The sequence below is a fragment of the Salmo salar genome, chromosome ssa04, assembly GCF_905237065.1.
Source record: "Salmo salar chromosome ssa04, Ssal_v3.1, whole genome shotgun sequence".
NCBI classification, from domain to species: Eukaryota; Metazoa; Chordata; class Actinopteri; order Salmoniformes; family Salmonidae; genus Salmo; species Salmo salar.
This window is the reverse complement of record NC_059445.1, coordinates 39,735,682-39,760,486: the sequence shown is the minus strand read 5'-3', so window position 1 is coordinate 39,760,486 and position 24,805 is coordinate 39,735,682. Positions and strand designations below refer to the sequence as shown.

At 43.6% G+C, this 24,805-nt stretch overlaps 1 protein-coding gene across 3 annotated transcripts in view; it reads right to left on the bottom strand.

Moving 5' to 3' along the window:
- Positions 1–7,528: 7,528 nt before the first annotated feature.
- The window catches only part of LOC106603034 (serine/threonine-protein phosphatase 2B catalytic subunit alpha isoform), a 54,527-nt gene continuing 37,250 nt past the window's right edge, over positions 7,529–24,805 (bottom strand). For 2 of the 3 annotated variants that reach the window (XM_014196148.2, XM_014196151.2), the window contains exons 3-14: positions 22,716–22,840; positions 21,169–21,280; positions 20,090–20,235; positions 19,738–19,877; positions 16,277–16,354; positions 16,046–16,140; positions 14,564–14,689; positions 14,260–14,343; positions 11,943–12,027; positions 11,674–11,771; positions 11,025–11,075; positions 7,529–9,452 (exon numbers count right to left, since the gene is read on the bottom strand). In XM_014196148.2, coding sequence (XP_014051623.1) covers positions 9,262–9,452; positions 11,025–11,075; positions 11,674–11,771; positions 11,943–12,027; positions 14,260–14,343; positions 14,564–14,689; positions 16,046–16,140; positions 16,277–16,354; positions 19,738–19,877; positions 20,090–20,235; positions 21,169–21,280; positions 22,716–22,840 — 1,331 coding nt within the window. In that variant the 3' untranslated portion in view covers positions 7,529–9,261. The remainder of the gene's footprint in view (positions 9,453–11,024; positions 11,076–11,673; positions 11,772–11,942; positions 12,028–14,259; positions 14,344–14,563; positions 14,690–16,045; positions 16,141–16,276; positions 16,355–19,737; positions 19,878–20,089; positions 20,236–21,168; positions 21,281–22,715; positions 22,841–24,805) is intronic. The other variant, XM_014196149.2, reaches the window with a different exon arrangement.

The following is a 24,805-nucleotide window of genomic DNA, read 5'->3' as shown; positions in this document are numbered from 1 at the left end:
ATGGGTTTTTCTGTCGTACGAAATATGCGGTGGCCTATAACATAGGCTATGTATTGGATAAGGGCACAATAATTTGTTTTTTTGGACTTGGGCTCATAAAATGTATTTAATGTATAGCTCATCAGGCTCAGGTAGCAGCAGACTTGAATTGTCACGCCTATCAAAGCTCTAATCAAATCAAGACATATGCTTTAGAATTACACTTCCGGTTTGAGCGGGGGAAACATGGTTCCCGTGGAGTAAAGTGATTGTTCTCCCAATGAAAATAGTGGGAAAATATTCAAACCTAGTCTGTAGTTTATTCTTTAGATGTTTGGGGCTGCTGGTGAACCAGGATGTGCAGGCATAATCAAAGTAACACTGGACTAGCGCATTTATAGTCTTTAGTGTCTATAGGTTTCCATGCAATTGTCGACAGATTTTTATGCGAATATTCTAAAATATGCATGAAAACAATAGGCACATTTAAGGGTTTCCTTCAGGAAGATTTGACGCTGGACAACGTGACCTGGAATATTTTTAATTTACCAGACATTTGGTAAACGAGGGATATTGGCCAAATGAACCACATTAACGTGTCCTTAAAAACGGACTATAACACATAAAAAAATCACTATTCCTTGTGTTTCGATGTGTAGCATATGCAAAACTTTATAGCCTATTTTTTGGTTCAGCTGTCGGTGATTTGAGCGCTAAATGCATCAGGGAGTTGCATGCATAGGCCATTAGGCTTAGATGTCCACTGTATATTAATATGTACAAAAAATATATAGTCTATATAAAGGAAGAGAAGCTTAGGCCTATCCTAAGAGAGATAGATCGAGATATGCAGGCCGCATGCTAAGACACCGACATGCATTTCTTTATGTCAGATGGCTACTGCGTCTGCCATACATATATAGATTTACAGTAGAAGGTTAATTCGTTCGTTTTCGATCAGGACATTTTGTATAAAAATAAGCATTATATTGTTAGATTAAAGGAGTATCTCTGGTAGGCCTGAAACGTTTTTCCTCACCTCAAATTCAACTGTCAGAGTCAGTTGGAGCGCTGGTGCATACTGCCTTCATATCATAGGCTTGCAGTAGCTAAATCGTAATATAGCCACACCACACCAAACATTCACAAAAGTTTCTATACTTTATTAGGGTAAAATCAAAAGTAAGTCAAGCCATTGTTTATATGGAATATATCTGCAGGCTATTATATTGCAGAAAACACAACATTAAACTTAATTTGGACACAGAAAATGGCTCAACAGAATGAAATAAAACAATTGCGAACATGTCCTTAAAACAAGTCAAAATGAGGCTCAGTAGTGTGTGTGGCCTCCACGTGCCTGTATGACCTCCCTACAACGCCTGGGCATGCTCCTGATGAGGTGGCGGATGGTCTCCTGAGGGATCTCCTCCCAGACCTGGACTAAAGCATCCGCCAACTCCTGGACAGTCTGTGGTGCAACGTGGCGTTGGTGGATGGAGCGAGACATGATGTCCCAGATGTGCTCAATTGGATTCAGGTCTGGGGAACGGGCGGGCCAGTCCATAGCAACAATGCCTTCCTCTTGCAGGAACTGCTGACACACTCCAGCCACATGAGGTCTAGCATTGTCTTGCATTAGGAGGAACCCAGGGCCAACCGCACCAGCAGATGGTCTCACAAGGGGTCTGAGGATCTCATCTTGGTACCTAATGGCAGTCAGGCTACCTCTGGCGAGCACATGGAGGGCTGTGTGGCCCCCCAAAGAAATGCCACCCCACACCATGACTGACCCACCGCCAAACCGGTCATGCTGGAGGATGTTGCAGGCAGCAGAACGTTCTCCACGGCGTCTCCAGACTCTGTCACGTCTGTCACGTGCTCAGTGTGAACCTGCTTTCATCTGTGAAGAGCACAGGGCGCCAGTGGCGAATTTGCCAATCTTGGTGTTCTCTGGCAAATGCCAAACGTCCTGCACGGTGTTGGGCTGTAAGCACAACCCCCACCTGTGGACGTTGGGCCCTCATACCACCCTCATGGAGTCTGTTTCTGACCGTTTGAGCAGACACATGCACATTTGTGGCCTGCTGGAGGTCATTTTGCAGGGCTCTGGCAGTGCTTCTCCTGCTCCTCCTTGCACAAAGGCGGAGGTAGCGGTCCTGCTGCTGGGTTGTTGCCCTCCTACGGCCTCCTCTATGTCTCCTGATGTACTGGCCTGTCTCCTGGTAGCGCCTCCATGCTCTGGACACTACGCTGACAGACACAGCAAACCTTCTTGCCACAGCTCGCATTGATGTGCCATCCTGGATGAGCTGCACTAGCTGAGCCACTTGTGTGGGTTATAGACTCCATCTCATGCTACCACTAGAGTGAAAGCACCGCCAGCATTCAAAAGTGACCAAAACATCAGCCAGGAAGCATAGGAACTGAGAAGTGGTCTGTGGTCCCCACCTGCAGAACCACTCCTTTATTAGGGGTGTCTTGCTAATTGCCTATCATTTCCACCTGTTGTCTATTCCATTTGCACAACAGCATGTGAAATTTATTGTCAATCTGTGTTGCTTCCTAAGTGGACAGTTTGATTTCACAGAAGTGTGATTGACTTGGAGTTACATTGTGTTGTTTAAGTGTTCCCTTTATTTTTTTGAGCAGTGTATATAATTTCGTCATTGTATCTCAAAATCATTTTATGGTTAACCTTAAAAATCAAAATGAGGCCTCGCGAGTGGTGCAGCGGTCTAAGGCACTGCATCGCCAGTGGCGGTTATAGACCATTTCAACTGGGGGGGGGCCAAGCTGGGGCCTGTTGTACTGTTAGAGGGGCCATTTACATTAGACGTTATTGTTGTCATATCGTTTTCTTCACTACATTTCAGGCATTAGCAGGCAAAAGACCATGTTCATAATCATTCAACAATTTATTAGCATTTTCTGTCTAATAACGGATGTAAAAAAAGAACGATAGCAAAAATTAGGTATGTAAAAATTATTTCATACTCCACATTTAGGGGGGCCACAAGGGGGTCCAAAATTGTTGTCACAGGGGCACTGCCCCCCCCCCCAGAACCGCTAGTGTGCATCGCATTGCTTAAGGCGTCACTACAGACCTGGGTTTGATCCCAGGCATTGTCACAGCTGGCCATAAACGGGAGACCCATGAAGCGGCGAAAAATTGGCCCAGCGTCGTCCAGGTTAGTGGAGGGTTTGGCCGGCCGGGAATTCCTTGTCCCATCGCTCTCTATTGACTCCTTGTGGCGGGCCGGACACCTGCCAGCTGGACGGTGTTTCCTCTGACACATTGGTGTGGCTGGCTTCCGGGTTAAGTGAGCAGTGTGTCAAGAAGCAGTGCTGATTGGCAGGGTCGTGTTTCGGAGGACGCATGGCTCTCGACCTTCGCCTCTCCTAATTCCATAGGGGAGTTGCAGCGATTGGACAAGACTGTAACAACCAATTGGGGAGAAAAAAGGGTAAAAGTAAAACAATTATGACAATTATTGAAATCTAAAAGATAAAATTAAACCAGGGATCATGGGAAAAGGCAGCACTTGACTGTTTTACTTGAATCATTCTCACGGTGAATGGCTAGGCCCACTACTCTATGAAACCATAAACTGTTGCAGAGACTGATTTTACGGCCGCAATTGATGTGGGGTGGCAGAGGCACAGAAACTCGCATCAATACCTTTGCCAGATAACCTGTTAAACGAAGAATTGATGCTGCTAGCAATCAAGGGGAATCGTACTAAACGACTCAAACTCCCCACTTCATGCTCGCCAAATGGACGTTAGCTGTGAGGGCCTAGATGCGCATGCATTTACTTTTGTTCGTTATACATGTCGGGGGATGCTATTCACGAGGACATATTGTTCTGTCTCACGATTCCCAAGCATGAAACGGCACAGGGGATGTTCAGTGTGCTGCATGGCTATATTCACAAAAAACAGATTCCATGGGATCGAATGGTGGGCTTTTGCACAGATGGGGCTTCATCTATGGCGGGACGGAGGGCCTCCACTCTAGTTATGAGTACGTCTCCCTCTGCCATATGGATGCATTGTATGATACACCGAGAGCATCTGGTGTCAACAGAGCTGAGCACAGAACTAGGAGATATACTGCAGCAGGTAACTTCGATTGTAAACTACATCAAACCACACTCACTGTGTCTGTTCGCAAAACAATGTGGCGATATGGGATCAGAGCATGTTCTATGAAATCGAGCTGTCATCTGAATGAATGCATTCACGGATCACTAAGAGGGAGTTTTGTTTCCTAACTAAAAGGGAATACCCAGCAGACACGGAACCGTCTCCCTCTGAGCATTAATGCCGCATTCAAAACAACTGGGAACTCGGAAATCTCCAACTTCCGACTTCAAAGGGAAAGGGGAATACCTAGTCAGTTGTACAACTGAATGCATTAAACTGAAATGTGTCTTCCACATTTAAGCGTTCAAGTCAACTGGGAACTCGGAAAAAACGAGCTCCGAACAGTCATCCAACTCGGAATTCCAGCTTGGGAACTCTGACCTCTTCTCTTTCTAGAGCTCCAATTTTCTGACCTGAAAATCACTGACGTCATGATTTGACCTATTTTTCAGAGTTCCCAGTTGTCTTGAAAGCACTATAAAACTCATGGTACCCTTCGTCAGCTCATATCTGTATGAAGCTGGATTCAGTGCTCTCATCTGCATTATAACCGAATATCAATCCAGGTTGGCTGTGACAGTAGAGATGAGGTGCGCACTGTCACCACGCCCCATGACTTTGAGAAGCTTTGAAGCGACATGCATCAAGCACACCCATCTCATTAGTGGTGGAGAGATGAGTAAGGGATAATCAACGAGGGGCTATGCGTTCTATGGAAAATAATGAACGACGTGGAAGGTGTGTTCCACTATGTGCTAGCTGAGTGGAACTGAGCTTCCACAGAGTTGCATTATTTTCTAGAGAACGCATAGTGTTCTGAGTAGATTATCCCTTTTATACCATGGCTGTAATTGAACAAATTGGTGTTCATTTGCCAGTAGAAATGTGTTCAACATCCACTGAAGTAGCTAGCAAGTTTATTGGATAGGCCTAGCTACAGCAGTTGCTGTGGTAACCAAACAAACCATCAGTCCTAGCTTGCCGTGGTGAAAATCGAATTCAACAATGCCTATAATGTTTACAATTCGACTTTCGCTTTCAAAAGCAGCTCAAACATAGAACATGTGAGAATGAACTACAGCCACAGAATTCTACCCCGCAAATCTACTGTGAGTTATAGGGAAATAATATGTGCTCTAGAATGCCCTTCAAGCCAATCAGAAACAAGTATTCAACAATGCCATGGTATAAGTCAGACTAATATGCAATTGACTGTCATAGCCCTACATTAAAAGTATGTGACGGTTAGTTGAGAAGACAATCAGAAATACTGTTGGAATGTTTTTCAATTGACTGCCATGGCCCCAAAAAAAAAAAAAAAAGGTCAACATTTGCCGTTAATTATATAATTTGTTTCACATGGCTGGGGTCGTGACAGTTTTCAGATATCAAAATGGAGTAGTGGGCCAAAAAGGTTTGTGAACCCCTGATGTAGGCTGTATGTACACTCTAGACAACAGCATTATCTGCGCTGTTGGCTAGAATGCATATGCCAATACCAGAGTGGCCACACTGGCTATATAATGCAAACTCTTTATGTGAGTAAACCATAAGTATAGTTGAAAATGCTATGGAAACCCTTAACTTGTATTTTTTTATTCGGTACATGGGAATTTTAAAAGGGTAATTTTATGTGCAGGTTCGCATAAAGAAGAGATGCGACAGTTACCTTAATTTTTGTTGTTGCTGCGACATTGCTTTTGTAGAATAAACCTGGTTCAATGGAAACCTGCCTACTCACCCAGGTTTATTCGACAAAAGCAAGGTCGCGAAGATAAATCAATGCGACGTGTAACGGAAATGGCAGATAAACTATAGGAGACATTTTCTAAAGATCGACAATATTTTTATCCCTTCGACACATTTTTCTTTTGTTTATCTTTCTTTATTGTGACGAATGTTGATGGAAATAGAGTAACCAAAAAATCTCATTTGAATACATCCGACCAAAGGACAGATTTCCACGGTCTAATGTCCATTGCTCTTTTTTCTTGGCCCAAGCAAGTCTCTTCTTATTATTGGTGTCCTTTAGTAGTGGTTTCCTTGCAGCAATTCGACCATGAAGGCCTGATTCACGCAGTCTCCTCTGATGTTGAGATGTGTATGTTACTTGAACTCTGAAGCATTTATTTGGGCTCCAATCTAAGCGCTTGATGGGTTTTGCGACTGCACTTGAAGAAACTGTCAAAGTTCTTAATTTTCCATATTGACTGACCTTCATGTCTTAAAATAATGATGGACTGTCATTTCTCTTTGCTTATTTGAGCTGTCCTTGCTGTAATATGGACTTGGTATTTTATACCAAATAGGGCTATATTTTGTATACCACCCATACATAGTAACAACAAAACTAATTGTCTCAAAGGCATTAAGTAAAGAAATTCCACAAATTAATTTTTAACAAGGCACACCTGTTAATTGAAATGCATTCCAGGTGACTACCTCATAAAGCTGGTTGAGAGAATGCCAAGAGTGTGCAAAGCTGTCATCAAGGAAAATGGTGGCTATTTGAAGGATCTCGCATATAAAATGTATTTTGATTTAACACTTTTGGTTCGTACATGATTTTGGTTACTACATGTGTTATTTCATAGTTTTGATGTCTTCACTACAATGTAGAAAATAATTTTTTTAAATAAAGAAAAACCCTTGAATGAGTAGGTGTGTCCAAACTTTTGACAGGTACTGTGTATCTATAAGTACCTGTAATCTGGCTGTGACGACTTTATTTGAACCTACCTGCTGGAATGAGGAGAAACATACTCAGCAGAGTGACGGGATATAGAAGCAGATCAATGTCCAAATCCACACCGTTTCCTCTGTCTGTGACTGGAGCGTCTCACGTTCCCACTATGTGTGTGTGTGTGTATGTATGTGTAAAATGTATGAGTGTGTGAGTTCACCCAGGGGCAAGAGGAACCACTGTGTAGCAGAGAGAATGGAGACTCTCTGAATAGTATGTCTGTCTAAGGCAGCTGGCTCGACTTGTGGCGTCTGTGTGTATTTGTATGTGTTAAGGTCCTGGTAGCGGGATGTTATCGTCTTGATCCATAGACTTGCCCCCTACAGTGGGTTCAGTGTGAGGTGGGAGTGGTTGCCATGGCCTGTGTGACGCTGTTCCCGGAGTTTCCTGTGGAAGAATGACAGGAAGCAGACCGAATGCCCACATGGAAACTGGAGAGAAAAGCACATTCGCCTACTGTATGGGATCCAAGTTGGCTGTGAAAAGCAGCTCCCTTCAAAAACAGTGAAGCTGCCCATTTTACATATGCGCAGCACACACACACTTCATCCTGCAGAGCATACTGTTTAGGAGTGGCTTAAATTGTGAAAAGGCATTCTATTTACATCATGTTGCACACATTTCCTATCTATCGATGAGAAACTGGAAGCCACACTATTGGTTCATGCATATTTTATTCAAGAGTAAAAAATGTGATTTGTCCCATAGGGCATGCTTACAATGTGTGTATCGTTTAGGAAGTCAAATGCCAAAACTTAGTTCCAGAAAAAATTACAAGAACAATTGTCACAAGTTAAAATCCATGAAATTCCTTCTTCGAAAATAAACCATGTCTAGACCAAACAAGGATCAGAAAACAGTGGAAGGGGGGAAAAACTGTAAGCTTAATCGTTAGAATCATAAGAATATCATCAAGATTGATAATGAGAATATATATTTTTTCCTTTTAAAAGAAACTGAGACACAGGATTTTCATTATGTCCAATTTGTTTACATTTGAACAAACCATGCGAGCATGCTTTGGTAGCCTGAATGTTGCTTATCACGGAGTAATATGTTCATTCAAACGATTGAATAACTTCTGTACACCAACAGAACAGAAAAAAACAAGGCTTCACACCTTAAAGAGAGCATCTGTGTCTGTAGAGCGAAACAATATAAAAATAGAAAACAGTAATAAAATTAAAAATAATATTGATGGAAAAATGTACAAAAACAAAGGAAGCAAGAATGAAAAATTATATATAAAAAAACTAAAGATATCTTTGAAGAGGGAAATAATTCAAGTCTACTATATTGAAACACATCACAATAAAAATTGTACATATCAATAAGGAACTTAATTGCATGCATTGATGCGTTCCATAACGTAGATGCTGTTAAAAATCATTATCTTTGTTATTGTCCATCTTTATAATTAATTATATATATATATAGATATAAGATTTTTTTTTACTGCGACAGCAGATTTGACATACCATGTGCATTCTCTCTCTTTAGTTACAGGCAAGTGAAAAACAATCAGGTAGAAGGTAGGTAGAAGGTAGCTTAAACTGCAGCCCCTAAACATGACAGACTGTGGCTTTGGTTGGTGGAGAGGCCACAGTCAAGCCCACGTTCCAACCCTACCCTCTGCAGGCTCATGGCGTCTTACCACAAAATAAATCAAGAAAGAAAAGTTCTCAGGTAAGATTGCATTGCAAGTAGTAAAATGTACATCTTTTTTATTCTCAAATGCCCTTTCTTACAAATAACATTTTGTCTTTTTGTATTTGTTTTTATTACTACTAGTAGCAAAACATGTTGAGTAGCGAGATTATTTCTGTATGAGATGAGTTCATGAGTGAAACTCTTAATCAAAATAGTAAAATGTGTGTGTGGCATGGGTACTGTACAGGAGTGTCTCGTATCAGACCCTTTGAGGATGTAGCGGACATGGGAGAGAGTTCGAGACTCTAAACCCTGCCTACGCGGTCTGTGATTGGACTGAGAAAGGGAACAGCAGACACACCCACAGGACCATACCCCCTGGCCCTCATCCCAACAAGTTCCCCTGCATCCCGCCCCGCTCGCCTCCATGTCCCTTCCCTAATCTCTGACCCCACTACCCCCTCCCAATCCACAGACCAAAGAGCGGGAAAACCTTCCCTTCTGAGCTCAGTTCCCCCATGTGGTGACCTGGCGTCAAAGAATATACCACCTTACCCATTTGTACAAGAGACTTAACATTTGATTTGTTTCTCTAATTGGATGTAGGCGCAGCAGCGGCAGATGCAGATGTGTTGTGTCTGTGTTTTGTTGTATCTTTATTCTGAGGTCTGATATCACGATTTGGCGATGTCTTATCGCACAGCGCAGCAGTAGCATGAGCTCTGGGGCGGGCCTCAGCATCACTGGACGTTGCTGTTGTCATTGTCATTGTCGTCGGTGCCGTTGGCCTCGGACATGTTCATCTTGCCCATGGACTGTCCCACGTGGTTGACCCCGACTCTGCGGGGTGGCATGCGCTCGTTGATACGGTCTAGCCCCTTAGCTTCTTCGAAGCTGGCGATCTTATGCTGGGGAGAGAACCCACGGATGGCTGAGGGGAGGGACAGGTGGGAGGAGAGAAGGGGGCACACAAGGGATCAGAATCACTGTCTCATGACAGCGTTCATAAATAATAAACCTGGATTTTAAATCCTTTGAAATTCCTCTTTGTGCACGCTCATATGATAAAAATTTGTTAAGTACCATACTGGGCCTGAACATAATAGAACATTACAATATTTCAGTCCCTTAAACATAGCGTTCTCATGTCACACAGCAGTACAAGCTAGCATTGTGATTTCAAAGATCATTTGACACGCGTCTAGAGAGAACATCTGAACACAGCTTTGAGTAAGATAAAGACGATTTGAATAAGATTTAGTTGTGGACAAAGTGATATCAGAACCCTTGGGATATTCACAGGCTCTTCTAAGAGAAACGTCTGAGATAATGAGTCAACGACTCACCCAGCCACTCAGAGAAACAACCATGGCTATAATAGCACCCTCGTGTCCTGTACTAGAATGACACCCTTGTTTACTACAATAGCACCCAGCACCCTCCTTTACTCAAATGGCACCCTCGTTTACTAGAATAGCACATTAGTTTATTGGAATGCCACCCTCCTTTACTAAAATGGGACCCTTGTTTACCACAATAGCACCCTCCTTTACCTGAAGGGCACCCTTCTTTTACTGTTGTTATTATTATGCATCATGAAGCCAAATGACATTACAGTACCAGCTACATGGCATAAGCATGTCATACTACATACCAGTGGAGGCTGGTGAGGGGAGGACGGCCCATAGTAATGTCTGGAATGGGGTCAATGGAATAGTATCAATCACATCAAAGACTTGGTTTCCATGTGGTTGATACCATTCCATTGACTCCATTCCAGACATTATTATGGGCCGTCCTCCCCTCAGCAGCCTCCACTGCTATATACGTAGTCCTGATAGTGTGTTAGTTCATCACAACCCTGTCGTGATGCAGGCACTTGTTGAACTGCAGCTGTCAAATGGGTACTAAGTGTCCAGAGACTCTATGGTTCACACAGATAGCATCACGCTCATGATATCATTCAGTTGGCATCATGATGCATACTGTATTTCACCTTAGCGCTCACCTGTGTCCTGTTCTCCCTGAATGCGATGCATCTTTCAACCAGATGGGGGCGGAAGATTAGCCAAATCCCCAAAATAAAAGAAGGAATCATGCCTGAGCATAAAAAGGCACCCGAAACCATCATGCATCTCTTGGTAGCACCTCACTTTGCGTGGCTTAAATTACTTCCATACAAATCCACGTGTTTATATGTACCGGTATATTTGTTAATATATGTGCGTTTGTATTTTTAGAGCAAGGTATCAAACTTGTGAAAAAGCTTTGTTTTTCATTAGCACACTATGTAATTATTGTTATATATCCTGACCCTTATATCATAACTGATATAGTTGAGATATCTTGTAATCAAGGTACTGCAAAGTTCCGTGCTACCCACTCTAAACCAACTGTCCCCCTGAGATGTTCGACGCAGGCTGAATATGAACTGCTATTGTCACTGATGGGTAGTTGACCCAATGCATGTCCTGCTGAAAGGGGTGGGGGGACGCAGCTTTACCTTCTCCGTCCTCAGTTTCTGTGTCGATGGCTTCGATGGCCTCGGTGGTGGCTGGGGGGAGGGGGAAAGGAGGGGAGCGAGTTACTTCTGACAAAGCCATGCAAATGCAGAATGCAGCCCCCCGGCGGTCGGTAGGCAGCTGGCCAGAGACCAGCGAGACACACATGTAACCCAGCAACACAGCCAGGCAGGCTGGATCAGCAACCCACTCCAGTCTCTGTAGAACACAACAGACTGAGTGACCAAAGGACTGGGGAACACCCCAGGGCCGGGCTAGAGTGACTCTGGAGGCCCACAGACACCTCACCCAGCTTTTCAAAGAGCAACTCGATGGGAGTGAATACAGGTGAGACGACTGTCTCTCTCTAGTGTCGAGCTATAGCTAAAGAGGACGGAATCTGCAGTCCTCCAGAGTCACGGGTGGCTGCACAAACCTGGGTCAGAAACAAAGGGACCAGAGGACGGATACGAAGACAAAGACCCAGGGAGAGATGGAGAGCGACGGAGACTGTGACAGAAAGAGAGTAAGAGTCACAGTGATAGAAAGAGGAACGGATATACAGGGTGGGAGGAGGAGGAGAGGGCAGGCGGGACGGACGGAGGGAGGGAGGATAGAAAAGCCATGGCCTGGCTTGGGCCTGGTCCTCACCACTCTGCAGGGTCTGTTTTCCCCCAGAGAGCACCCCACTGGGCAGCATGCCAGTAGGCGTCAGGCCCTTCAGCGTCAACACGTTCTCACTCTCCTCCCTGCAGGACACACACACACACACACACACAGGCAGGTCAGAGGGCATCCACAAAGATCACTCATGTAGGCTTCTACTGTATATCTACTCAGTTATAATTACTCTATATTCCGTATTAGATATGTGTTGATGTGGAACAGCTCATGTGAAGTGAGGGGAAGAACGTTCTCACCGAAGCACTTTGAACATCGTGGCCATTTTCCCGATGGCGCGGATCTTGTTCCTGATGACCTCCTTCCGAGCTGCAGCTGCGTTGGCTAGAAAGAGAGAACACTCATTTTCAGATCTCAGGAGTGAGTCTACGGGCCACATTGAAGTGATCCATTTATATTCTTTACAGGTAATTCAAAGAGCCCCTCATAACAAACAAATACCCAGAGGCCATTTAATATACTGTACACATACATTGTTTTTCAATTGTTTATCAGGATCTATGCCAGGTAATGTGATACACTATAGCACAAATGGATTCTTAAAGGCCTAGTGCAGTCAAAAACTTGATTTGTCCTGTGTATTATATACTCTACCGTTCAAAAGTTTGGGATCACTTAAAAATGTCCTCGTTTTTGAAAGAAAAGCACTTTTTTTGTCCGTTAAAATAACGTCAAATTGATCAGAAATACAGTGTAGACATTGTTAATGTTGTAAATGACAATTGTAGCTGGAAACGGCTGATTTTAAATGGAATACATAGGCGTGCAGAGGCCATTATCAGCAACCATCACTCCTGTGTTCCAATGGCACGTTGTGTTAGCTAATCCAAGTTTATCATTTTAAAAAGGCTAATTGATCATAAAAAAAACCTTTTGCGATTATGTTAGCACAGCTGAAAACTGTTGTTCTGATTAAAGCAATAAAACTGGCCTTCTTTAGACTAGTTGCGTATCTGGAGCATCAGCATTTGTGGGTTCGATTACAGGCTCAAAATGGCTAGAAACAAAGACCTTTCTTCTGAACGCGTCAGTCTATTCTTGTTCTGAGAAATGAAGGCTATTCCATGTGAGAAATTGCCAAGAAACTGAAGATCGCGTACAACGCTGTGTACTACTCCCTTCACAGAACAGCGCAAACTGTCTCTAACCAGAATAGAAAGAGGATTGGGAGGCCCCGGTGCACAACTGAGCAAGAGGACAAGTACATTAGAGTGTCTAGTTTGAGAAACAGACGCCTCACAAGTCCTCAACTGGCAGCTTCATTAAATAGTACCCGCAAAACACGTCTCAACGTCAACAGTGAAGAGGCGACTCTGGGATGCTGGCCTTCTGGGCAGAGTTGCAAAGAAAAAGCCATATCTCAGACAGGATAATAAAAAGAAAAGATTAAGATGGGCAAAAGAACACAGACATTGGACAGAGGAACTCTGCCTAGAAGGCCAGCATCCCGGAGTCGCCTCCTCACTGTTGACATTGAGACTGGTGTTTTGCGGGTACTATTTAATGAAGCTGCCAGTTGAGGACTTGTGAGGCGTCTGTTTCTCAAACTAGACACTCTAATGTACTTGTCCTCTTGCTCAGTTGTGTACCGGGGCCTCCCACTCCTCTTTCTATTCTGGTTAGGGACAGTTTGCGCTGTTCTGTGAAGGGAGTAGTACACAGCGTTGTACCAGATCTTCAGTTTCTTGGCAATTTCTCACATTTAATAGCCTTCATTTCTCAGAACAAGAATAGACTGACTAGTTTCAGAAGAAAGTTATTTGTTTCTGGCCATTTTGAGCCTGTAATCAAACCTACAAATGCTAATGCTCCAGATACTCAACTAGTCTAAAGAAGGCCAGTTTTATTTCTTCTTTAATCAGCACAACAGTTTTCAGCTGTGCTAACATAATCGCAAAAGTGTTTTCTAATGATTAATTAGCCTTTTAAAATGATAAACTTGGATTAGCAAACACAACGTGCCATTGGAACACAGGAGTGATGGTTGCTGATAATGGGCCTCTGCACGCCTATGTAGATATTCTATTAAAAAAATAAATCAGCTGTTTACAGCTACAATAGTCATTTACAACATTAACAATGTCTACACTGTATTTCTGATCAATATGATCTTTTAATGGACCAAAAAAATTGCTTTTCTTTCAAAAACAAGGACATTTCTAAGTGACCCCAAACATTTGAACGGTAGTGTATATATTTCCACACTCTGAGGTTGGATAATAATACTGTGAAAATAATGACAATGCCCTTTTAGTGTAAGAGCTGTGTGAAAAGACCACCTGAATTCAATTAAATTCATTAATAGACCAATAAGAGAGAGTTCCAAACCTCTCTGCCAATAACAGCTAGCTCTCAGTTTTCCCCTCCCCACTCAGACCACTCCCAGACAGTCCAAGCAAAATTATTGCTTGAGAAATTGCTCTTTGCTAAGAAGCAATTTTTGTTTCTTTTTGACCAGTAAGGTACTTAAATTGTTACCCAGAAATGATTTGATATTAAGATACATTTTTTGGGGCTGCATTGGACTCTTAACAGTGCGGTATATGAGTGACTCACCATCAAGGATCTCCTGGTCATCTCCGTCATTCATGAGCTCGTCGTCAGAGCAGATGCTCAACACGTTCACCAGCATCTCTGTGACTGGACAAGGGTCAAAAGGTTCTCAGATGAGGGTGCTGCCGGACATATTTGTTTATGATAAAAATGTAGTAAGAGGGTAAATATAGGAAGGACACGGTCGTTGCTTATCGTAGCAGTCTAAGAGCCTGCATATGTCGTGCTGAATGTTAGTCTATACTATCAAATTAAGATGATTTTTTAACACAAACTTGGGGTCAGGACATAAGGGTGGTAGTGGTACCTTTCTCCCCCACAAAGGGCAGGGACCAGGTGAACACGTCCATGAAGTTGGGCAGCCAGTAGGGATGAGGGGAGCAGTTGAACTGGCGGATGTTCATCACGTTATTCTCATACTTCAGTACTGCAGCTGCGGAGGGAGGACAACTTGAGAGGGTCATGGTAACATAAACATTTCAGCATGGATACACACATACTACACAAAACATAGATGTACAGAAACAACACAGTAAAAATGACCATCAGTGTGTCGAGTGATACATTATTAAAGCCCTGTATGTCTTCCAGCTCACGGTTCAATATCACATTCTCCATTTTGAGCCCCCCCCTCCTATGTCAATGATGCAGCATGGTTTATTTTGCTGCCAGCATATGCATGGGAATACGTTCCAAATCCTGTCAATTCCCCCCCCTCACACCAACGTTTCATGCCTTCAGTTGCAGACAGAACACAAAGCATCTGATGTGCTTCTTCCCCAGGGATATTCATAGATTGATTTTTTATGTTTTGTTGTTGCATGTATTTGAAACAGCAGCAGCGGCTGATGCTAGCTAGCACTAGGATAATTATGACAATGCTACTTCCACTATATACAGTATAAGCTTGATATAGGAGTTTCTTCTCTTGACAAATATATGCTTTAGGAAGGAGCCTTTTTACTAAAAGTTGTAACACAATCCATGACATCTAAAAAACACTTTCTTTGAATGACTGTATAAAACACCACCACAACGAAAGACATCTAATAATCAAAAAATGTAAGCAAGAGTAGAGCTCTTATAACACACTGGCTCTTCAGGGTGGCAAGGAGATACTAGGCTGTAGCAACATCCTTAGTCTTATGGGGGTGCACATCTTGATATGTGTTTGCGTGTGAGAGAGAGACGGACACAGAAACACAGAGACAGACAGAGGCAGAGAGAAACAGAGGCAGAGAGAAACAGAGGCAGAGGAAGAGACAGAGTGAGAGGGAAACAGAGGCAGAGAGACACAGGAACACAGAGACAGAAACAGACAGGCAGACACAGAAACAGGCAGAGGAAGAGACAGTGAGAGGGAAACAGAGGCAGAAAGACACAGAAACACAGAGACAGAGGCAGACACAGAGACAGACAAAGGCAGCGAGAGGGGCAGCGAGGCAGAGGCAGCGAGACAGAGTCAGCGAGAAACAGAGGCACAGGAAGAAACAGAGACAGGCAGAGACCCATAGAGAGAGATGAGATGATCAACCACTAGGTGCCCCTCTTGAGCCCCAGAAATGCCGTTACAGTTCCATCAGGAGAGATAAAGCCACATGGAGATAGTCAGTCATACCGACAGTCCCTCCCACGCTCTCCCCATGTCCCACTATCCATCTCCACAAGCCACACATTGAACACCACCCACCAGCAAACACTTGCTCCAGCATACATTCACTACAAATATTTACTGGTTCACATAGATTCATCAAGTAGCACCACAAATACATGGAGCAGATAGACTGACCTTTGTTGTTGTAAACATCAAGGTAGTTTGGCGCTGAGAAGATGGTGATTAGGGAGGGGAAGCCGGTGGTTTGGCTCTTCCGGTACATCCGGTAGCTATAGGACACCACAGAGAGAGTGGGAGGTGTTTCCAGGTTAATAATCTGGATGAATCATCAATTGTATAAAAGCTACTGAAACGTGTGTGTGTGTGTGTGTGTGAGAGAGAAAGAGAGAGTGTGTGGGTACATACCCAGCATCTTGTGCTTCATGTGCTCGGATGACTGATAATAAGTTATTGTTCTGTAGGAACTCGCATACAGCTGGATAACTGCAAGGCAGAAAAGAGAGAGATAGAGGGTTTAGGGGATGTCATATATACATTCACACATATCACAGTGCAACACAGCCTGACCTATGGAATCGAAAACAGCGCGCCGAATGCAGAAGTATTGTGTAACAGAGCATACACATTACATTCAACTGAACACAAACATGATTTTCTGCATATTACATTCACGAAACAGAGCATGAGCGAGCATGACGCCCCTGGTCCAGCCACAGAGTAGAACATTGACATTGTCCTAAAATAAACACAGAGCAGAGCATCAGCAGTCATCAGTGTGCTGTTATCAGATCACTGCTCAGCATGATGCAAGACGTAACAGCCCATCCCAGCCCAGCACATGGCTCACAGGTCACCCAAAGCAACTTAATGCCACTCACTGGGCCTTAAAGAACACAACAAATCATCATGTCAACTCTCATTTGACGGCTAACTGGCTGTCAGTTCTACCCGACAGGAAGTGTGAGGATTAGGACATTTTCCCCATCCTTTAGGCATACTGTTAACGAGACGGCCTGCTTGACAGCATTGGTCCTCCGCCTCTCTCCCTCTTCACAGATCACTCCTTCCCTTGTAGCTCTCCCTCGCTCCAGTTTGGGCTGGAGGAGTGAGTTGTCATAGCAACAGCTCATTGCAGAGCCCCAGGGGGATTGTGGGATAGACGGCAGTGTTGAGTTGATACTGGCCACTTCTTTTATTCCACGCTCGACTCCGCCTCACCCACGGTGCATTTCAACCGCCTGGTTTGGAGTAGGAGATCCCTGCGTACTTGTCTACTCCCCCTCTCATCTCCTCTACATTCCTCTCCTTTAACCTCACAACCCCCACAAGCAGTATTTAATATATCCACCCCCCCCCCTCTGTATCTCACTCCATCCTGCTGATCCAGACAGACAGAGATGCTGATACAGATTCAGCTCGATTCCATTTAATTCCTGAAGCTCCAGTTTTACCTCTCAGTCTACGAGCTTAACAGACGTTAAGAAGCCAGGATGTGTACATGGTTAATAATCAGTGTGTAGGCTTCAGGTAAAATCTATGTCAATCAATTTCCCAAGACGGCATTGTTTTTCCCCTCTCACACCAACGTTTCATGCCTCCAGTTGCAGACACAAAAACGGAGCATGCGATGCGTTTCTTCTGCAGGCATATTCACAGGGATCAACGAAGGTGGCAATTTTGAAAAAAGCATGTCTTTGAAACAGCAGTGGTTGATGTTAGCAGGGCAAGATTAATGTAGGGGCTTACTGGGGCTGATTAAGGAACGATATATATATATATATATACACACGATATTATATACAGTGCAATCAGAAAGTACTCAGACCCCTTGGCTTTTTCCACATTTTGTTACGTTACAGCCTTAATTCTAAAATGTATCAAATGTATTTTTCCTTCATCAATCTACACAATACCCCATAATGACAAAGCGAAAACCGGTTTACCTTTTGCAGATTTCAAAACACAAATCAGGAAAAACGTACAGTTTGGAAAGCAAATGCCTACTGCTGAAAAGAGAAGACTAATCTGTCTGTAGAACCAATATAACTTTTTTTCTAGCCAACAGCAACGCTGTTTTTCAAAGTAGCTCATCTTGAGATAGGCCATTGCCACAACGAGCACATAGGGCCATCACCGTGAGTAGCCTATATCTTCATCATTAGGTTTCTTTTTTTAACTGTATTTATTTAACTAGGCAAGTCAGTTAAGAACACATATCTTATTTACAATGATGGCCAAACCCGGACGACGCTGGGCCAATTGTGCGCTGCCCTATGGGACTCCCAATCAAGGCCGGATATGATACAGCCTGGATTCGAACCAAGGTCTGAGATGCAGTGCCTTAGACCGCTACGCCACTTGGGAGTCAGTGTACAACTGGAATTTTGATTTAGTAGCCAATATATACTGCATATACAGTATATATATTGGCTCTTAATAATGTACATTCTGTGTGTCGCTTCATTGGCCTGGGCTATTGTTTGTTAAATTCAAGACCAGATTGATCTCAGTCTGTCAGTGTCAGTGTAGCCAGTCATTTCGGTCATTTGTGTGGTATTAGAAAAGATTCCGCTAATGTCTTCTGTCATGTACATTACTTAGAACTGCATAAAATGCATTTATAAAAAAGGCAGATTTTTTTTTTGGGGGGGGATCCTAAATATGCCTCTGCTCAACTGTAACCTATCCGTGTCATGGCAGGTAGCCTAGTGGGTTGGGCGTTGGGCCAGCGTTGGGCCAGTAACCGAAAGGTTGCCAGATTGAATCCCTGAGCTGACAAGGTGAAAAATCTGTTGTTCTCTACCCCTGAACAAGGCAGTGTTCATAGGCTGTCATTGTAAGTAAGAATTTGTTCTTAACTGACTTGCCTAGTTAAATAAAATAAAAAAGGTCTGTGTCAGATTTGGCTCCTGAGGCATTTCTCTGGACCACCGTAGTGTTGAAACCTTCAGGTGCTGAAGCCGTCGGGTTACAGAGTGACGGATGAGAAGCACTACTGAACTGTTCCCCTGAAGACACTACCGTAACTCCTCACTGACAAACCAGACCATAGGTCTTTCACCTCATCATATCAAAACAAGCACAGTCCACCACCTAACAACAAGGATGTCGGGTGGGACAACATACAGTGTTATGTGGCTGTTTGATAGTTCCCTTAATGTATTGCTGTGGTCAGTCAGAATGATACAGTCCACAAAAGGACACAAAGCCTTTACAACATGGATATATAAGCCAGCTGAGATCCACCAATAACACCAGGGATCCCAGATGCCCCCCATCAAACTGACAGACCAACGACCTGAGGTGTGCACTTGTTTCTGTGTAAAAAAAAAAAAGCCTCTAATGAGGATGTGTTCCCCTACCACAGCCATGTATTGTACCAAAATCTCCATCCATCCCATCCTACCACCACCATCCCCTCTACCCCTCCCTACAGCCACGCCCCATCTAAGTTATCATCGGCGTGTGAAATATTTAAGTGTTCAAAGACTTTGGGCAGGAAAGAAAAGAAACGAATAACGGCCGTGCTCTGAGCACCTACTGAGAGCCTACTGAATGCAGCCCCTATAGATCTGAGACTTTCCGCCCAAATACCCTCGGCACCTAGAATGTAGGTCAGTGCAGCGGCTGCATCTCACACAGACATGACAAATAACGGCACACACTATGGCTGACAGGATACAGAACCACGGCAACACAGATGCACATCGGGACTGCGTACGAGCTGTATTTCCCTGTGTGTGTACAATTTTAAGATAGGATTCGTGCTGTTTGGTTTGGAGGTAATTGTTCGGTCGACAGACCCAGAGTGGGATAATAAAAACATGGTGTTGAGGTGGAGCGAGCGAGCGAGAGAGAGAGCTGACCTGTAGAAGTACGAGCAGCCTCGGACTGTGTTATGGCTGAAGTACTCCTGGGTTTTCTCGTTGCCAAAGTCCTCCAGAGGGTCAGACCACAGTAGGTCACACATTGGCCCAAACGCTGGAGGCTCCTTGAACCGGTCTATCTACAGCAGAGAGAAACATACTGAATTCAAACACAAGCAAATACGCAAATATTCAAACTCAAAAACAACACTCTTGTACGCACACAGGTACTCACGCATGCACTCACACACAAAATGCACAAGTGCTGTACTGAAGTATGCAAAGACGTGAAACACAGTTCATTTGATTTTCCTATGCATGGCTTGTCAGTGCCATGGTGGTAGGTCAATACCTTCTTTATGTCATCTAAGTTGTGTATTTCTGGTGAGAGTCCTCCATGGACACACAGAAACTGCTGGTTCATGAGGGCAGCCAGGGGAAGGCAGTCAAAAGCGTCCATGCATGAGTCATACACCTGCTCCGAGTACTTGATTTTACCTGTCCACCACAGAGAGCGACAGACAGAGACAACTGGATCAGTGCAATTATACAGACAGGGACCTCAGGGACCACACAAGTCATCCATCAAGGTGGAATCCTGATGTGAGATATGGGCTAATAACTTTGACTGTTGCATAAGCTGTCCATTGACATTAATGCACGATTCATGCTTAAGAGAGATTTCAGCCTGGAATAGATAGTCCGAGTAAGAGCAAACACAATATCTCACAGTCAAAAGCATTTACGTTTTAGTCATTTAGCAGGCACTCTTAGCCAGAGCAATTTACAGTAGTGAGTGCATACATTTTTGTACGTTTTCTCGTAATAACATCCAACCATCCTCTCTCAAGAAGATATACTGTATTGTGTGATCCGACTGAGCAGAGAAGAACAAGATGAGTCCCGTCATGCACTTCTCCATGGATGTTAAGAGACCCAGAGAACTATAAAAATAAAGAGTCGCACACGTCATATATAAACTCCCAGTAATTTATTGGGTAAATCACCTAAGACCCAGAGAACACCTCTCTACCTTCTGTCGTATTCCTTCCCAGCTAAGGGATCTCGGATATTCATCACAACACCTTCTCACACTTCTCCCCAGGCTCGCCCGATTTCATCTTTGTTTGTGTGTGTGTCTGTGTCTGTATGCCATGGCAGTCTTTTTTCATTAACTCCTAATCCCCAACCTTTCACAGCATTGGTAACCATGGTGATGTGCCACCGGAGAAGATACGGAAATAGGTTCCAGGTCTACCTGTACTTGTAGCCTCCTGCCTGCTTCTCCTCATGGGATACCTCCGCTCGAACCATCCATCCACTACTTCTCTCTAATGTTGCACGCATTCATTTTCAAGAATCCTTTCATAGCCTCTCAAGGCACAATGCACGAGATGACAGAGAAATAGAACATCTCTGGAGAGTACTCACATTCTTGTTTGAAGGTGAAGTATTCTGTCAAATGTCTACATTCGTGGTTTCCTCGCAGTAAATATAGCGTCTTTGGGTAGAGGATTTTCAGCGACCAAAGGTACAAAACACACTGTCAAGAGAGTAGATAAAGGGTTATTAGATCAGTTTACATACACACAAAAAAACAATGATATAATACACTGTTCGGGACCTAAGAAAAAAGGCCTGCAATAGGCTGCAGCTTGACGATAACAACATCAGCGTTACATAACTTGGCATTGGATATAAAATCAGACTGTACCACGATCAATGACTGCCTTGAGCTCAAACCAGAAAAGGCTTAAAAATTGACCTTTATTTGAAATATATAAAACGCAACAATTTCAACAATTTTACTGAGTTACAGTTCATATAAGTAAATCAGTCAATTGAAATAAATTCATTAGGCCCTAATCTATTGATTTCACATGACTGTGCAGGGGCGCAGCCATGTGTGGGCCTGGGAGGGCATCGGTCCACCCACTTGGAGCCAGGCCAACCCACTGGGGAGCCAGGCCTAGCCAATCAAAATGAGTTTTCCCCCACAAAAGAGCTTATTACAGACAGAAATACTCCTCAGTTTTATCGGCTGTCTGGTCTCAGACTATCCCCCTAATTGAAGAAGCCGGATGTGGAGGTCCTGGGCTGCTGTAGTTACACATGAACTGTGGTTGTGAGGCCGGTTTGGCGTACTGCCAAATTCTCTAAAATGATGTTGGAGGCGGCTTATGGTAGATTAATGAACATTCAATTCTCTGCCAACAACTCTGACATTCCTGCAGTCAGCACGCCAATTGCACGCTCCCTCAAAACATCTGTGGCATTGTGTGACAAAACTGCACATTTTAGAGTGGCCTTTTATTGTCCCCAGCACAAGGTGCACCTGTGTAATGATCATGCTGTTTCATCAGCTTCTTGATATGCCACACCTTTCAGGTGGATGGATTATCTTGGCAAAGGAGAAATGCTCACTAACAGCGATGTAAACAAACTTGTGCACAACATTTTAGAGAAATACGTTTTCTGTGCATATGGAACATTTCTGGGATGTTTTATTTCAGTTCATGAAACATGGGACCAACACTTTACATGTTAGGTTTATATTTTTGTTCAGTATATATCAGATGAGGACCCCCAGCCATTGATTTGCTGACAGCTGATAAAGATAGTGTGCTAATCATGAGAATTGGTGGAGCCAGTCTGTTTGCGGAAAATCAACCCCTCAGGCCAGCGGGTGAGCCTTCCTTTATGCAAATGCAACTTGTCAGCATCGATTGCATGTGATTGGATGATTCCTCCTTCCTCCTCACGGAAGATTCCGGGGGAAGCTGGCCGCGTGACAGCGAGTGCAGAGCTGGTGTTTTTGCGGTGCTTCAGTGCACTATAGCTCCTCCACTATAGCAACGTAGGGATGCGGCACAGCACACGGAGAGGCACAGGGAGGGAGGCAGCAGGACAGAGATGCCAATCGTCTCTCATTCCATGTGGAAACGGCAGGAATGCCTCCCAGCCTAAAGGTCTCTTACCTCGATACTGAAGTATCCCCGGTCCACATAGTCTCCCAGGAAGAGGTAACGCGTCGTGGCCGGCGAGCCACCCACCTCAAACAGCTTCATAAGGTCAAAGAACTGCCCATGGATGTCCCCGCACACTGCAAAACATCAAATCCCACAGCATGAGAAAAGACGAGCTCATTATTACTGGATCTGTTAGCACTACATACAGTACACAGCGGGCGTTTTATATACAGTTGAAGTCGGGAAGTTTACATACACTTAGGTTGGAGTCATTAAAACTTGTTTTTCAACCACTCCACAAATTTGTTGTTAACAAACTATATTTTTGGCAAGTCAGTTAGGACATGACACAAGTAATTTTTCCAACAATTGTTTACAGACAGATTATTTCACTTATAATTCACTGTATCACAATTCCAGTGGGTCAGAAGTTTACATACACTAAGTTGACTGTGCCTTAAACAGCTTGGAAAATTCCAGAAAATTATGTCATGGCTTTAGAAGGTTCTGATAAATGATGTCAATTAGCCTGAGTGAATTGGAGGTGTACTTGTGGATGTATTTCAAGGCCTACCTTCAAACTCAGTGCTTCTTTGCTTGACATCATGGGAAAATCTATAGAAATCAGCCAAGACCTCAGAAAAAAAATTGTAGACCTCCACAAGTCTGGTTCATCCTTGGGAGCAATTTCCAAACGCCTGAAGGTACCACGTTCATCTGTACAAACAATAGTACACAAGTATAAACACGATGGGACCACACAGCTGTCATACCGCTCAGGAAGGAGACGCGTTATGTCTCCTAGAGATGAACGTGCTTTGGTGCGAAAAGTGCAAATCAATCCTAGAACAACAGCAACGGACCTTGTGAAGACGCTGGAGGAAACAGTATCTATATCCACAGTAAAACGAGTCCTATATCGACATAACCTGAAAGGCCGCTCAACAAGGAAGAAGCCAATGCTCCAAAACCGCCATAAAAACGCCAGACTACAGTTTGCAACAGCACATGGGGACAAAGATCGTACTTTTTGGAGAAATGTCCTCTGGTCTGATGAAACAAAAATTGAACTGTTTGGCCATAATGACCATCGTTATGTTTGGAGGAAAAGGGGGGATGCTTGCAAGCCGAAGAACACCATCTGAACCGTGAAGCACGGGGGTGGCAGCATCATGTTGTGGGGGTGCTTTGCTGCAGGAGGGACTGGTGCACTTCACAAAATAGATGGCATCATGAGGCAGGAACATTTTGTGGATATATTGAAACATCTCAAGACATCAGTCAGGAAGTTAAAGCTTAGTCGCAAATGAGTCTTCCAAATGGACAATGACCCCAAGCATACTTCCAAAGTTGTGGCAAAATGGCTTAAGGACAACAAAATCAAGTTATTGGAGTGGCCATCACAAAGCCCTGACCTCAATCCCATAGAAAATTTGTAGGCAGAACTGAAAAAGCGTGTGCGAGCAAGGAGGCCTACAAACCTGACTCAGTTACACCAGCTCTGTCAGGAGGAATGGGCCAAAATTCACCTAACTTATTGTGGGAGCTTGTGGAAGGCTACCCGAAATGTTTGACCCAAGTTAAACAATTTAAAGACAATGCTACCAAATACTAATTGAGTGTATGTAAACTTCTGATCCACTGGGAATGTGATGAAAGAAATAAAATCCGAAATAAATCTCTACTATTATTCTGACATTTCACATTCTTAAAATAAAGTGGTGATCCTAACTGACCTAAGACAGGGAATTCTTACTAGGATTAAATGTCAGGAATTGTGAAAAACTGAGTTGAAATGTATTTGGCTAAGGTGTATGTAAACTTCCGACTTCAATTGTATGATAAAGTGTGTGTGTGTGTGAGTGCGTCTGCATTCTTGTAAGTCTGCGTGTGTGGTACTGAGAAAGAGAGTGCCTGTGTGATGCATGCTTTTCCTGTGTAAATTAGACAGTAGAAGATTCATGCTGTTTCTCAGCTCAGTGGTTTTCTCAGAGAGTGTGTGAGAGAGAGAGGGTGAGAGAGAGAGATGAGAGAAGTTGCAAACTCCTGTTGTCATGGTGATATGATTTTTATGAGAATAAATAATGAAATAAATGTTT